We start from the raw sequence: 15009 nt of genomic DNA, 5'->3' as shown, positions 1-15009 counted from the left end.
AAGCTTCAACTTGGCATTAAGATCGATCATTCAAGGAAGACATCAAATCATCCAAAATAACCTTAAGGTGCCATCAAAATATTGACAAAATTTTAGAAAGAAACATCCAACATCATATACTAGGATAATATCAAACGCATGTCAAGGTAGCATAGAGGGTTACAATAATAAGAAAGGTTTAACATGTTTGCAAACCATCTAAATTTGTAAACCATCTAATGGGTTCTAGGTTTCCAAGTTCATCTAGATCAACATGTTTACCCTTATGTATTATTCTTGTTTCGAAATTTGAATATCTAAGGGTTATTTCATTAGATCTAAAGAGGATTTGGTCATAGGAATCTCCTTCCACCCTTTTCCCTTTGGTTCTTGATGATCTCTTAGGAGCCACATCTAATCATGATGATAGATTAAGAGAGAACTTTAAAGAATAGACCAAATAATGAGAGGAAGAAAAAAATTTTAGATCTTACCTTATATAAGTTTCCTTGGGACGTAGAGAGCTTGATCCAAGAAGAACCCCTCTCTTAGGCTTATAGAGGCTTAGAATGAGGTTAAGAGAGGTTTAGAGGGCTTTGTGAGAGTGTTAGGGAGGGTGCTCTCAGGTTGGGGGTGGTTCCATTGCCGACCCTAACCCCACCCCCCCGCCCCCCCCCCTCTTTATAAGGGGGTTCTCGGGCGGTGCCACCGCCAACCGAGCGGTGCCACTGCCTGGGGACCGAGTGCCCAAGCGGTGCTACCGTCGGTTCTAGCGATGCCACAGCTAGCATGTTAAAAAAATGATTTTTTTTATTTTTGTTTTCAGAAGTTTTAATATGTTTGATTTAATATGTTTTAATATGTTGGATCACTCTTTAAGATGTCATTCAAAATCGAAAAGAAAGAAGTCAAATCCACAAAAATCGAAAAGAGGATGAAATTTTTTTTTGAAAAATATATACAATCAAGCTCATTCACAAGGACAATTCAACATGCCTAATTCCCTTCTAATAAAATCAAATTGATATTCATTTAAGGTTTTTATGAAAATATCCGCTAATTGATGCTTTGTATCAATAAATTCTAGAATGACATTATTATTATTGACATGATCTCATATAAAGTGATGCCTAATGTCAATATGCTTAGTTCTAGAGTGTTGAATTAGATTTTTGGTTAGACAAATAGCATTTGTATTATCACATTTTATGAGAATATTTTTTAAGTAAATTCCATAGTTTTTCAACGTATTTTTCATCCAAACAACTTGTGCACAGCATGCACTTGCGGTTATGTATTCGGCTTCCATCGTAGATAGTGCAATCGAATTTTGTTTCTTAGAAGTCCAAGAAACAAGTACATGTCCTAAAAATTGACATGTTTCAGATGTGTTTTTTCTATCTATCCTACATCGACCAAAATCGATATCTGCATAAGCTATTAAATCAAAATTATCAAATTTTGGATACCATAATCCTAAATTAGGAGTTCCTTTAAGATATTTAAGGATTCTTTTAATACTTTTAAGATGAGACAATTTAGGATTAGCTTGAAACCTAGCACAAAATCCTATACTAAACATGGTATCCGGTCTAGTTGTGGTGAGGTAAAGTAAACTACGAATCATTCCCCTATATGTTTTTGGATGAAAGCTTTCACCACTTTCATCCATATCTAACTTAGTGGAAGTACTCATAGGAGTGTTTATAACTTTTGAACCATCAATGTTAAATCATTTTAACAATTCTAAAGTATATTTAGATTGATTAAGAAATATATCATTACTAAGTTGTTTAATTTGTAATCCTAAAAAGAAGGTTAATTCTCCCATTAGGCTCATTTCAAATTTATGACTCATATACTTGGCAAATGATTCACATAGTGATTCATCCGAAGAACCAAAAATAATATTGTCAACATGAATTTGAACAATAAAAAAATTATTTTCAAAATGTTTGATAAACAATTGAGTATCAACCTTGCCTTTTGTAAAATTATTTAAAATAAGAAAGGAACTAAGCCTTTCATACCAAGCTCTGAGAGCTTGTTTTAAGCCATCGAGAGTCTTAGTCAATTTAAATACATGATTAGAAAGAAGAGTTTTCAAATCCGGGAGGTTGTTCAACATACACTTCTTCGGAAATAAAACCATTCAAGAAAGCACTTTTGACATCTATTTGAAATAGTTTAAAATCATTACTATTAGCATAGGTAAGGAGCATCCTAATGGCTTCTAATCTTGCCATAGGAGCGATGATCTCTTCGTAGTCAATACATTCTTCTTGGTTGAAACCTTTGGCCACTAGTCTAGTATTGTTTCTAACCATGATACTACACTCATCTTGCTTATTTCTAAAGATCCATTTAGTACCAATGACTAAATGGTCACTAGGTCTAGGAACTCTAGGAACAGGCTTCCATATCTCATTCCTATCAAATTAGTTCAATTCCTCTTGCATTGTAATAACCCATGAATTATCTTTTAAGGCTTTGTCAATGCATTTAGGTTCAATTTAAGAAAGGAAGGCGGCGTTAGCACAAAAAATCTTGAAGGAAGAACGAGTTTGAACCTATTTTGATGTATTTCCTATAATTAGCTCTTTTGGATGAGCATCTACATACTTCCATTCCTTGGGTAAGGAAATTTTGGAAGAAGATGCATCCAAGTTGCTATTTTGATGAGGGGGGTCATTTAAATTCAAATTATCAAAACCAAGATCATCATCAAAATCATTTTTCTTTAACTCAAAAATTTCATTAAAAACTACATGAATAGACTCTTTTATAACTAAGGTTCTTTTGTTAAAAACGTGAAAAGCCTTAGAAACGGAAGAGTAACTAAGAAAGATGCCTTCATTCGATTTAACATTAAATTTTCCTAAGGCATCCTTTTCCTTCAAAATAAAGCATTTACAATCGAAAACTTTAAAATAAGAAACATTTGATTTTTTGTTATTCCATAATTCATAGGGAGTTTTTGATAGAGATGTTCTTATTAGAACCCTATTCATGACATAGCAAGTCGTATTAACAGTTTCGGTCCAAAAATACTTAGGTAGACTGTGTTTATTTAACATGGTTCTTATCATTTCTTATAAATTTCTATTTTTTTTCTTTCAACTATCTCATTTTGTTGAGGATTTCTTGGAGTGGAGAAGTTGTGGTTTTGAAACTTTGAAAGTCACGGTTTTGAAATTCGCCACCGTGATCACTCTGAATTGATGAAATCATGAAGCATTTTTCGTTTTGAGTAAGTTTACAAAATTTAGAGAAACATTTGAAACAATCACTTTTGTGAGCCAAGAAATAGGCCTAAGTGTATCTACTATAGTCATCTACAATTACGAAGGCATATTTGCTTCCTCTTAGACTCGTTGTATCAATTAGTCCATATAAGTCCAAATTGATCAATTGAAATGGTTTAGTGGTGCTAATTTAATTTTTTGGTTTGAAACTAATTTTTATTTGTTTTCCTAGTTGACAAGCATCACACACTTTGTCCTTAACAAACTTCATATTGGGAATCCCTCGTACTAACTCTCTAGATGAAATCTTAGATATTAGTTTTATACTTGCATGACCTAATCTCCTATGCCAAAGCCAAGCATTATCATTTAAAGTGGAAAAGCATATTTCATTACTAAGTTCATCAAGGTTGATGGTGTAGATATTATTTTGTTTCAAAGCAATCATTGATATATTATTGTTTGGTTTTTCAATAATACACATATTAGATTCAAATCTAACGATGTAACCTTTATCGCATAATTGACTAATGCTTAAGAGATTATGTTTTAATCCATCAACTAGCAACACATCATCAATTGTAAAACTTGATTTGTTACCTATGGTTCCCTTGCCAATAATTTTACCTTTGTTGTTGTTTCCGAATGTGACATACCCTTGCTAGTGAGAATAGAGAAATGAGATAGATCTCCGGTCATGTGCCTTGAGCATCCACTATCAAGATACCATCTCTTGTCCTAGCTTGTGAGTTTGTCTACAAAAGAGGATAGTTTTTAAGTACCCATTTGATTTTGGGTGCCTCAAAAATTGATCTACTAATTTTGTCATTCATCATTGAATTATTTATAATTCCCTTTGGAACCATATCGACTTATGTGGACTAATTTTCTTAAATGGACATTTGTAAATAATATGTCCAGATTTACAACAAAAGTTGCATTTCAAATGAGGTGAAACATGTAATGTGGGTCCTTTAATGAAGGTGGTAGAATTTTGGTGAGATCCTCTCACAAAACCAATTCCACTTCTATTTGCGACGTGACCCTTGTTTGCAAGGATCCTATCCAAGCCTTTGCTACTGACCTTAAACTTGTTTAAGGTCTCCTTAAGTAGCAAATTCTCATTTCTTATTGCTTCTAAGTATTTACACTTAGAGCATGGAAGAGTTTGAAGACTATCAAGCTTATTTTGTAGTAAGGCATGCTCTTTCTTTAATAGATTAAACTTCTTACTAATAGTTCTACACTCATCAAATAATTCATGAAAAATGATAGAAAGTTCATCGAAAGATAAATCTTCATTAATTAAATCACATACCTCTCCTCCTAAAGCCATTAGCGTGAAGTTTGCCTCCTCTTTGTTGCTAGCTTCTTCATTCTCTGAATCACTTGAGTCGTCCCAAGTCGCTTTTAAAACTTTCTTCTTCTTCGGTTGCTTCTTCTTGGCTTGGGGGCATTCATTTTTGAAGTGCCCCGGCTTCTTGCATTTGTAGCATATTACTTGGTCCTTTTTATGTTCAAGTTTGTTTTTGGTGTCATTTTTAAATTTGTTCTTTTTTATAAATTTTTTAAATTTTCGAGTTAAAAGTGTAATGTCATCGTCATTGTCCTTATCACATGATGTTCCTTTCAAGTGGTCTTCTTGTGTTCTAAGTGTCATATCCTTTCTGTTCTTTGGAAGAGGGTTCTCGAGCTCTTCATGAGCATGACACGTCATTTCGTAGGTCATTAGAGACCCAATAAATTCTTCGAGAGGAAATGTTTTAAGGTCCTTGGCCTCTTGAATGACCGTAACTTTTGGATTCCAACTCTTTGAAGGGATCTTAAAATTTTAGTTACTAGTTCAAAGTTAGAAAAACCTTTACCAAGAGCTTTGAGTCCATTGATGACATCCGTGAAACGGGTGTACATGTCTCCGATGGACTCACTTGGTTTCATCCGGAAAAGTTCGTAAGAATGCACAAGAATATTGATTTTGGACTCTTTCACTCGGCTAGTGCCTTCATAAGTGACCTCAAGAGTTCTCCAAATATCAAAAGTCGAATCACAAATTGAAACGCGATTAAATTCATTTTTATCAAGTGCACAAAACAAGGCATTCATAGCCTTTACGTTTAAAGCAAAAACCTTCTTCTCTGATTCATCCCATTCGCTCATCGGAAGAGAAGATTTTTTAAATCCATTTTCGATAATATTCCAAAGCTCAAATCCATAGAAATAAGGAAGATCCTCATACGAGTCTTCCAATATGTGTAATCCGACCTATTAAACATAGGCGGACGTGTAATAGAGTGACCCTCTTGCATGCCGGAGTAAGCCATCTCTCTTGTGTATTAAACCAAATATAAGAGTGAGCCTTGCTCTGATACCAACTGTTAGGATCAGAGCGGCACTAAGAGGGGGGGTGGGGGTGAATTAGTGCAACGGATTAAAACTCGTAAGTTTGAAATCGATTTCGTAAATGTGTAGAGATTTTGATTCGACGAAGGATGACTTAGCTAAAATAGCTCGGGTAAAGATAGTCAAGAGTAGGGAGATGAAAATCGAACGATTTGTAGCTAAGTAGAGAAATGGTTTAAAAAATTAAACACTCACACATTTAAGGAACACCACGATGTATAGTGGTTCGGTCAAATGGCCTACATCTACTTTCGAAGCCTTTTTCGATGAGGTTTCCAACTTCCACTAGCAAATCACTTTGAATGAGAAGGACCAAATACCCCTCTTACAACCTTCTTACAAGTGGTTCACACTCTTATAGAATTTTTTCAAAGAGAAAGAGAAAGGTGAACACTTAACCTATTCAAAACAAGACTTTGCTAGAGTTTTTTCTCACTTTCTAACTTCTCAAAAAGGTGTAATCTCTGTTAAGAATTGAGGGGTATTTATAGGTCATAAGAGGATTCAAATTTGAGCTCCAAATTTGAATTACTTTTGGGTTTCTCGGTACTGGTGGTGCCACCGCCTGCCAATGTCTGACACTGACAGTGTATTCGCGGTGCCACTACCGAATCTCTCGGGTTCTGGGCGATGCCATCGCCTGGACTGTTCCAGCTCACTGGTTGGGCTCCAAACTTGGCTCAAACCAATCCAAACTCGGACCCAATTGACCCATAACCGGGTTATAGGATTAACCTTTAATCTTAACCCAAATAATATGTAAATTATAAAATTAAGACATAGCCCTAAGCAAATTTTTAACCGGCAACGTCAAGTTTTCCGACGAATTTCCAATGGACTTCCGATACACCCTCGGATTTCTTTTGATGGACTTCCGATACACCCTCGGATTTCTTCCGGCGGACTCCCAAGTGGTCCGGTCTTGTGACGAGTTCAACGCACTTAACTCAATAATATAGATTATATCAATTAACCCATCAATTGATTTCATCATTAAAAAAAAAAAAATCGAGATTTAATAATTTTACCCCCTTATCCAACCTTCCGACGACATTTCCTTCCATGACCTCTCGGATCGTCCAGGGCAAGCCTCCAGGCCCGCCTCGTAGCCCTTCCAATGTGAGCCGCTGATCTCTTGTCCCGCTATCGGTTGTTTTCTAGTGTTTTAGTTCGATCTGTTGTTGGGTTCTTGCAGAAGAAGGAGAATTTGGACGAGGCGCCCCTCGACAAGCGGCATAGGTTCGGGGTGATGGGGAAGATGGTGGGTCCCGCGACCGACCCACGAACGACGCGGTCAGTGCTGTCCTCCGTCAACGGCGGCCCCAATTCCGGCGACCAGGCGGCTGCTGGCTCGGATGGTGGGAGCGCCTCTAGGATTGAGTTCAGTTCTAGGGAGGACGTGGAGAGGCTTCTGGCTGAGAAGATGAAAGTCAAGACTAAGAATGACTTTAAGGTGAAATCTTTGTGGTACTTTTTCCCCTCAGATGTAATTTCAGTTATTCTCTTACTGATTTTTGATTTTTTGTGATTCCTTTTTTTTTTTTGCTTTCAATTGTATAGGGGAAGAGTGAACAGATGATAGAATACATTAAGAAGTTTCGGATTTGCATTAGATGGTATATGGAACTGGAAGATGGCTACTTGGCAGAGCAGGGGAAGCTTCGAAATATGTTGGAATCTGAAGAGAAAAGGCACAGAGAAATTGGTAAATACCCATGGTGGAAAAAAAATAACATATTCTTTTGATTCAGATTTGTGATTCCCATGTGTGTTTTCCATGCTTATGACTTGATTGATGTCTTGGTAGAGTTTTATCTTCTAGAGTCCCGGATGAGGGCTGAAATTGATGAACTAGATGCAACAATAAGGGAGCTTCAAGACCAGAATTCTTCCTTGCAGGAGAATTTAGTGAATGAAGAAACTGAGAAATTGGTGGGAGCAATGAAGATTTTAAAGTAAATTAGCGAAATGAGTTTGACAGTGCCTGATTGGAACTTACAAAGTTCTGCAGGTTGCTATTAAATCTTACGAAAATGAAAGACAAACCAGGGTTGCAGTTGAGAATTCTCAAGATGCTCTGTCCTTGGACCTTCAAAGAGTTAACCAAGAGAATAAACGTTTGAGCGACCAGGTACTTTATTCCATGGGTTTAAATAATGCAGTTCCTTGATTATCCAATATGAACTCTTCTTTTGTATAATTTTCCAGTTGAAATTGCTACAAGAAACTAATAGGAGATTACAGGAGTACAATACCAGTTTGCAACAATACAACAGTAATCTTCAGAATGAGGCCAACAAAAATGGTGAAACAATCTTGAGGTTGCAGAAGGAGAAAAGTGCCATAATGGAAAGCCTAACTAGTGCAAGGGATCATGCAAACTAACTCAAAAATCAATTGGACTCTTCTAAGGTTTGTTTTGTAAATGTACTTTTTCTTTTGATACAGGAGTTTTAGCTTCATGTCTTTGATTTGTTCCCCTTTACTTCTCATTTATTAATTTAATCTGAGTCTTTTTTAGTTCATTCTAGAGATCAAGAACTTGTTTTACTGCTGAGTGCCATATCTTAATATTGTGTTCAGTACCCATAATTTACAAAGGCCAATATTCCTTAAGTTGCTAGGTCTTTTTTATTTTATTTTATTTTATTTTATTTTCTGAGTCTTCGCAACTGTTTTTGTGATTCTTTTATATTCTGCATGATATATCATAATGATACATCTATACATTTCTCCCATTGTTATGCCATGGACAGAGGTAGGAACTTATCTTGCTTTAATCTCATGAGTAACATTATATTATGTTCATTTTCAGCCACTGGATACATATAATGTCTGTTTCTCGAAGCAGTTGGCACATTCTTTTGTAAAATGTTCTCAACAGATCCTAGGCTGTGATGCCACTTGTAGTCATCTTGCTGAATTAGTTTTAGAGTTAGCCTGGCCTTACCTTGTTTGATCACACACATCATGACAGTGGTTTGAGGTGTGATTGCCAGAACCTTCCAAAATAGAGAAGAATCACAAGGTATATACTCCGTGCGCAGAATCCTGAAGTGGAAATTTTAGGAAGCTTATAACTTTAGTAGAGTGTCATTTAGGAGAGAGATGGCAGAGTCTGTAATTGTTTTACTTGTGGAAGATGGTCCTTTTTCATACTGTGGCCCTTGTAAATTGCCTAGTCATTATAAGGAGTGGGGCTCACAATTATATGAAGCGTTGGCATGGTCCATGCCAGTCTAGTTGTATCTATGGTTATGGGCTAGGGTGTTGGAAGAGTAGAGTGGCAACTGGTGGTTGTTATTGATGATTTATTAAGAGATATGTTGTTTGCCATGTTGTGCATTCTCATTGGTCATTTGGAGGGTTCCACGGCTATGTTCCAATTATAGAGAATAATGAATTTGCAAATAATAATATCTTGTTTGATTTAATAAGGTACACACTTGACATGTATCATTGTCCTTCATGTTTCATTACAAGTATCGTTGTTAGGATATCCTTTTCACATTACTTAATTTTTTGGTGGTTTCATGTTTTGTGATCGTTTGTATTATTGTTGTTCTCTAGTTAGTTGTTATACAGTTATCAGTTCAGTTCTAATGATATGGTTTCTATCTCAGTCTTCTCAGCAAGAGGCCATGAAACAGAAAGAAGAATTGAAAAAGGAAGTCAGTTGTCTTAGAAGTGAATTACAACAAATACGAGATGGCCATGATAATTTATCAGTGCAAGTGCAGAGGTTGACCTCAGAGTTTGATAACTATACAGAACTAACTACAAAATCAATAAAAAATTTGGATAAAATAACCATAAAGACTATTGCACTTGAGGTTTGTTTCATATAAAGTAACATCCACATGCATTATGCTGCTCATACATTAGTGTGATATTACTATGATTTATGGCTTTCAGGAGACATGTGCTTCCCAAAGAGAAAAAATACAACTTTTGCAGCATCAGCTTGCTGCTTCCAATGAGAAGCTGAAGGTATTAAAGTTCTACAAATAATATTGTCATAGCGTGGCTGTATATTATTATCTTCCATAGCCTTAATGTGAAGTAAATAGGTAAATTATGATGGCTTTAGAATGATGAGTAATACATAAAAATCATGCATAGATCTTTTTTCCAAGTTTTTGACATCTCTGTTGCTTTCGTAGAGAGCTGATTTAATAACCATCAAGATAATGACAGAGTATGAAAAGCAGAAAAACACTATTATTGATTTGCAAGATCGTCTTGCAGAGGCAGAGCTTCAAATAATTGAAGCAGAGAAATTATGTAAAAAACTGCATAATACCATATTGGTAACTATGCGACTCTGTTTGATAAATATATCATTAAATTCTTGTAGTGCTAAGCCTCCTTTGTACAGGAACTTACAGGAAATATTCGAGTATTTTATAGAGTTCGCCCGCTTTTACTTGATACTGATTCGGGTGGAACAGATGAAGATGTTGTTTCATATCCGACATTCCTTGAATATCTTGGGCGTGGCATTGACTTGACACATAATGGTATGACGAGCTCTTTTATTTTCTTTGCATTGGATACTGGATTCCCATTGTTGTTCAATATTATATTTATCATGGATTATACAATTATATTTATTGATCAATATAATCATGAACCGCCCAGAAATATTCCTTCACTTTTGATAAAGTATTCAATGAAGCTTCACAAGAAGATGTATTTGTAGAAATCTCACAGTTGGTTCAGAGTGCACTCGGTGGATATAAGGTGCTTTAGTTGATATATTAATTCTGTTTGTCCATTAGTATCTTTACTCATGTCAATTACTATTAATATAGTTTCATTGGTAAAAATCAAATGTTGTCTTACTGCATTGCTTGTGTTTACTGATTCTTGACCCTTTTTCCAATATGTTTTTTCTGTCGTATAGTCATATTGGTTCTAGAATTATACTTTTAAATACAATGATTTTGTGAAAATATAGTTTCTTTTTATTTTGTGAAAATACAGTTTCTTTTCTTTTATTAAAAGACCGATCATGTGGTTAAAGTTGTTTCACAATGTGTATATAGCAGATTCTGAAAGTTGTCAACTATTGTAGGTGTGCATATTTGCATATGGACAAACTGGTTCTGGTAAAACTTATACTATGATGGGCAATACTGACCATGCTGAACAGAAAGGCCGTATACCTCGGTCATTAGAGCAAATATTCCAAACTAGTCAATCATTACAATGCCAAGGCTGGAAATATAAAATGCAGGTAAGCTTAATTCTTGCATTGTTTTGACAGCCCTATTGCTTGGTCTTCATTTTCACCAATTTGCTTGGCTTATTCTTTTTGTTGGTTTTATTTCTTTCGTAGGTGTCCATGCTGGAAATATATAATGAAACAATTTATGATTGGTTATCACCTGGTCACCCTAGCAGTTTGGAAGCAAGTGGTGGTCTTAGCAAGCAATATGGAATCAAGCATGACACTTATGGTAATACGATTGTATCTGATTTTACCATCATAGATGTTTGCAGCATTAAAGCAGTTTCATTCCTCCTCCAGCAAGCTTCACAGAGTAGGTAAAACATGCTGTAGTTCTTGTCTAATGACTAATTTTTGAAGACCTGTTAGATGAAATCCATTTCATCATGTGCAAAACCATTCATATTCAGAACATGTTTGAACATGTTATACTTGTGTATGCTAGTTGTATATATTCAAGTTCTCTTTTGTAGTGCACAAGCATGTATTTGATTCTCGATGAAGTTACTGGATGATGAAACCAAGTTGGATTAGTCTCTATATATTCACTCAATTAAAATGGTTGGTGAATATTATCATATAGTTACTATCCCAATCATTATGCAAGTGAAACCGAGTGCAAGTAGCTTGTCATCTTATATTTACTTGTCGTGGCAACTCTTGCAACAGTTCTTTGTGGATCTCCAATCAGGACAGTAAAGCTGTGCTAGTTCTCATTGGAAAATGTAGATGCTAAAAAACAAAGAACTCAAAGATTGAATATTTGGAATTAAAAAATTCAACTCTTTAACATCTATATATGTTTTCTTCTTAATGTTGAATGTTTTGATATTTAAATGTATTGAGTCAAACATATTTCACAAAACATGCAAAATCTTTTATTTTTATGCTTCTCGAGTGGTTTAAAAACTTCAATTTTGATGTTATCAACAAAGTTTGCTGTGACAGACACTTGGAAGATGTATCTGAGTTTGATTTTCACTTCCATATCTACACAAACTGTTCATTAGGATATCTTCTCTCCTTTTTTTTTATTTTTCATGTGCGTATGTATTGTTTGTTAATGTGTTTTGTTGGGGCTGCTGGTGTTTGATGTCATACTTTATTGAGTGAATAATAAGTTTTGCCTGATAATTTTTAATTTTGTGACCAGGTCTTTGGGTATTGTATCGATTGGAGATCGAATCGATATCGTTTGGTTCGACATTGGATATATTGGTACGTATAAAGTTTTGAAAAATCTTTAAAAAATTTCAGAAATAAAAATAAGTCATCTTAGTATGAAACTCGTACTAATTTGTATCGTCCCGTGGTACATTCCCTATGTTGGATTTATCCAACAATACAAGCCTTGTTAGTGTAGTTAGTGTATCGATCGAATCAGTAAATACGGCTCGTAGTGTACCAAATAGTATTGCAAACATTACTTGCATGGATTTATTCAATCAAATCGGTCCAAGAACAAATCTATCCTTATAGTGTTAATGCTATAAACTCTATCCTGACAAAGAGCAAGAATATTGGATCTGTCAATCAATTTGTGAATCTAAGAGAAGGATCCACATCTGGCACTATTCCACAAGAAAGAAGAAGAAATATTTAGAAATTTGTGTGAAATTGTACACGTGTCATTTTCAGTCAATTAAAAAAATTAATTATGATGGATTGGAGTGGTTTGAAAGAGAGTGTTGAAAGAGACCAATTTCAAATGGATCTTCTTATGACCTCTATATCCTTTGAAGTGTCCGAAAAGATAGGATATAATAAAAATTACTAGAAATGTGCGGGAAGCAAACTTGTTTTCTAAGTCATGCTTCTGACATCTCACCATAGTCTCACGTCGTATCATTCATTCTCTAAGTTTTTTTTAATCAACGATTTAGACTCATTATCAAGTTTATGACTTAGATCTTCGATCAAATCATGAAAAATAATATGGCCTAATATTCAACATGGAAAAAACCAAATAGAAAACCAATATCATAGTATTGAAAGGTACATCGCCACAGATTATCACACCCTTCGATTCAATTAGCTTGTAATGTAAGATTAGAATGAGTCTACTGTTATCGACTATGACAGCGAATGTCATCGGCTCTCACAGGGCCACAAGCATCAGCATGACGATTCCCGAACCGAGTCCGAGAGTAGCCTTCTTCGCCTGCAGGCAAGCGCCGCTCGGTGTCGGCGGTGACATTGTGGGCGCAGACGGCGGAGGGACGGAGCCTGGGGTCGAAGATGACGGCGGAAGCGCAGAAGGCGAGCGCGGGGAGGGAGCAACGGGGGAGCGGGGGGTGGAGGAGGGAGAAGGAGGAGGAGTTGAGGTCGGGGAGGCGACGTCGATCTGGAGCTTCATGCCACCAGCGCAGTGTCCGGGAATTCCGCAGACGAAGTACCTGGAGCCGGTGCTGTTGAGCGTGACGACGGTGTTGCCGCCGGTGCTCGTCGATATGGGGTTGCTCGTCGTGCACGAGCTGTAGGCGGCGCTCGACACCTCCAACACGTCATGGCTCGACGCATACTTGAATGCTGCATTCAAAAGGAGTATAGCTTTTAAGATATTTATGTTGCAATAAAAATGTGAATTTAATTATATACAATATTGAATATGATTTTCATTAAATATTGAGTTGTAGACAATTATATTTTTAATAAAAGATAAATTTTAGATTAAACGATTTTTTACGCTTAACTATCAAAGTGTTTACTAACTAAGCAAGCTGACACCCACCCCTACTCCTCTACTGATAAGCTAACCAGTGTACACAATCATTAGTTTTTCTATAAACATGATTAATTATATAATCCTAAAATATACTAATGTAAATAATTATAAATTTATAGTTTTTAGCTCTATTTATTAAATAATATGGATTAGAGGAGTTATCAATAAACATTTCTTGCATTCATTGCTTCATTTATTACGTTCAAGGAGACCATCATCATCTAATCTTACATGTTCATCACATGAAGAATCAATTGTTACGGAAAGAACAACTGAAGAGGATAATATGAGAGTTGGTTGCCATTGCATGCCAAGATCAAGAACTAAACTACTTGTGAGCATTCATAAGCTATCAACTCCCTCGCATCCTTCTTCTTAATTACCTCAGCGAGAATTTGTATAACATCATATACTTCGACATCATAAGCAATGTAGAGGGGAGGAAACGAGGAAGGAGAGGACTCACTCAGTGTGTCACCCACGCGGAATGCCTTGCCGGAGACCCACTGCGTGTAGTTAGTGGCGAGATCCCAAGAGCCGGCAGGGCCGCCGACGTCGTAGTTGGCGCCCATGGCAATCGCAGAGATGGCTGCCACCGTCGCAATCGCCATTACAGCTCTCATCATTGCAGCCATCGTCACAGAAACAGAAGGGGCTGCAGAGGAGGAGGAGGAGGAGATGCTTGCTGAGCTAGAAGACGAAGAAGAAGAAGAAGAATGTGCTTATTGCGTGCTAATGATGGGAAGCTTGCAGTGGTTATATAGAGTTGGTGAGGGAAGAAGGATTCATGGAAGAGGAGAGAGTGATCGTTAAGTCTTCACCAAAAATAGTCAACGATTTGGCGCTGCCAAACAAAACGCGGGTGACAGACTGTCGTTTGTCGGAAGTTGACTCAGTCATGTGTAGTCTCGGAGGTACTTGGAAACTTTCAATGTGTGTATATGATGTATACATTGACTGCTATCTTATATTGAGGCTTGAAAGCTTGTTGAGATAATAATATGGGTGAGATGAATTAAATGTCACACGTTTTCCAAAACCAAGTCAAAAGTTGTTGCGAGGGCAAGATTGTTAGAAATCTTTGTTGGGGAGAAACAAGTAAGCTAAAATTAAAAGGACTCTATTACACAACAATAATAAGGTTAAAACATCCTACCAATATAGATTTTTTATTATTGATAAAGTAATCTTTTTATCTTGATTGTCTTGTTAGCTTTGAATAATAAAATAAATATCATAAACTTAATTTGACTATAATGAATTGTCGATTGAGATAAAAAATACTGATAGAATGAGACTTTAAAACGATCCTTTAAAATTAGATTCCTCTTCCATGTGATTGTGTCAAAATAAAATAATTATTAAAAATTAAAAACATGTTAAAAAATAATCTTACATTACTAAGATATATTGTATTTTTAAATAGC

General features: G+C 35.9%; 1 protein-coding gene and 1 pseudogene across 2 annotated transcripts; one reads left to right on the top strand and one right to left on the bottom strand.

The window, feature by feature from the left end:
• The first annotated feature begins 5011 nt into the window (after positions 1–5011).
• On the top strand, positions 5012–13587 carry LOC135676496 (kinesin-like protein KIN-14H; annotated as a pseudogene). The gene is made up of 15 exons (XR_010514317.1): positions 5012–6743; positions 6820–7077; positions 7185–7329; positions 7432–7556; positions 7636–7755; positions 7833–8036; positions 9248–9508; positions 9540–9614; positions 9788–9934; positions 10003–10145; positions 10262–10367; positions 10702–10863; positions 10966–11170; positions 12011–12075; positions 12962–13587. The product of XR_010514317.1 is annotated as a kinesin-like protein KIN-14H (transcript).
• On the bottom strand, positions 13210–14217 carry LOC135677466 (uncharacterized). The gene is made up of 2 exons (XM_065189826.1): positions 13966–14217; positions 13210–13386 (listed from the first exon to the last, which is right to left on the bottom strand). Exons 1-2 carry the CDS (start codon positions 14215–14217, stop codon positions 13210–13212), a joined length of 429 nt encoding a protein of 142 aa, XP_065045898.1.
• Positions 14218–15009: the final 792 nt, after the last annotated feature.

Source organism: Musa acuminata, chromosome BXJ1-6 (assembly GCF_036884655.1).
Source record: "Musa acuminata AAA Group cultivar baxijiao chromosome BXJ1-6, Cavendish_Baxijiao_AAA, whole genome shotgun sequence".
Lineage (NCBI taxonomy): Eukaryota > Viridiplantae > Streptophyta > Magnoliopsida > Zingiberales > Musaceae > Musa > Musa acuminata.
This window is presented reverse-complemented; position numbering and strand designations above follow the sequence as displayed.

Bases quoted from the DNA above. Each gene is read 5' to 3' on its own strand.
- LOC135677466 (XM_065189826.1), bottom strand. From the start codon at position 14,217: ATGGCTGCAATGATGAGAGCTGTAATGGCGATTGCGACGGTGGCAGCC. The intron at 13,387-13,965 runs GTAATTAAGAAG...TTTTGAATGCAG, and splicing joins TTATACAAATTCTCGCTGAG to CATTCAAGTATGCGTCGAGC.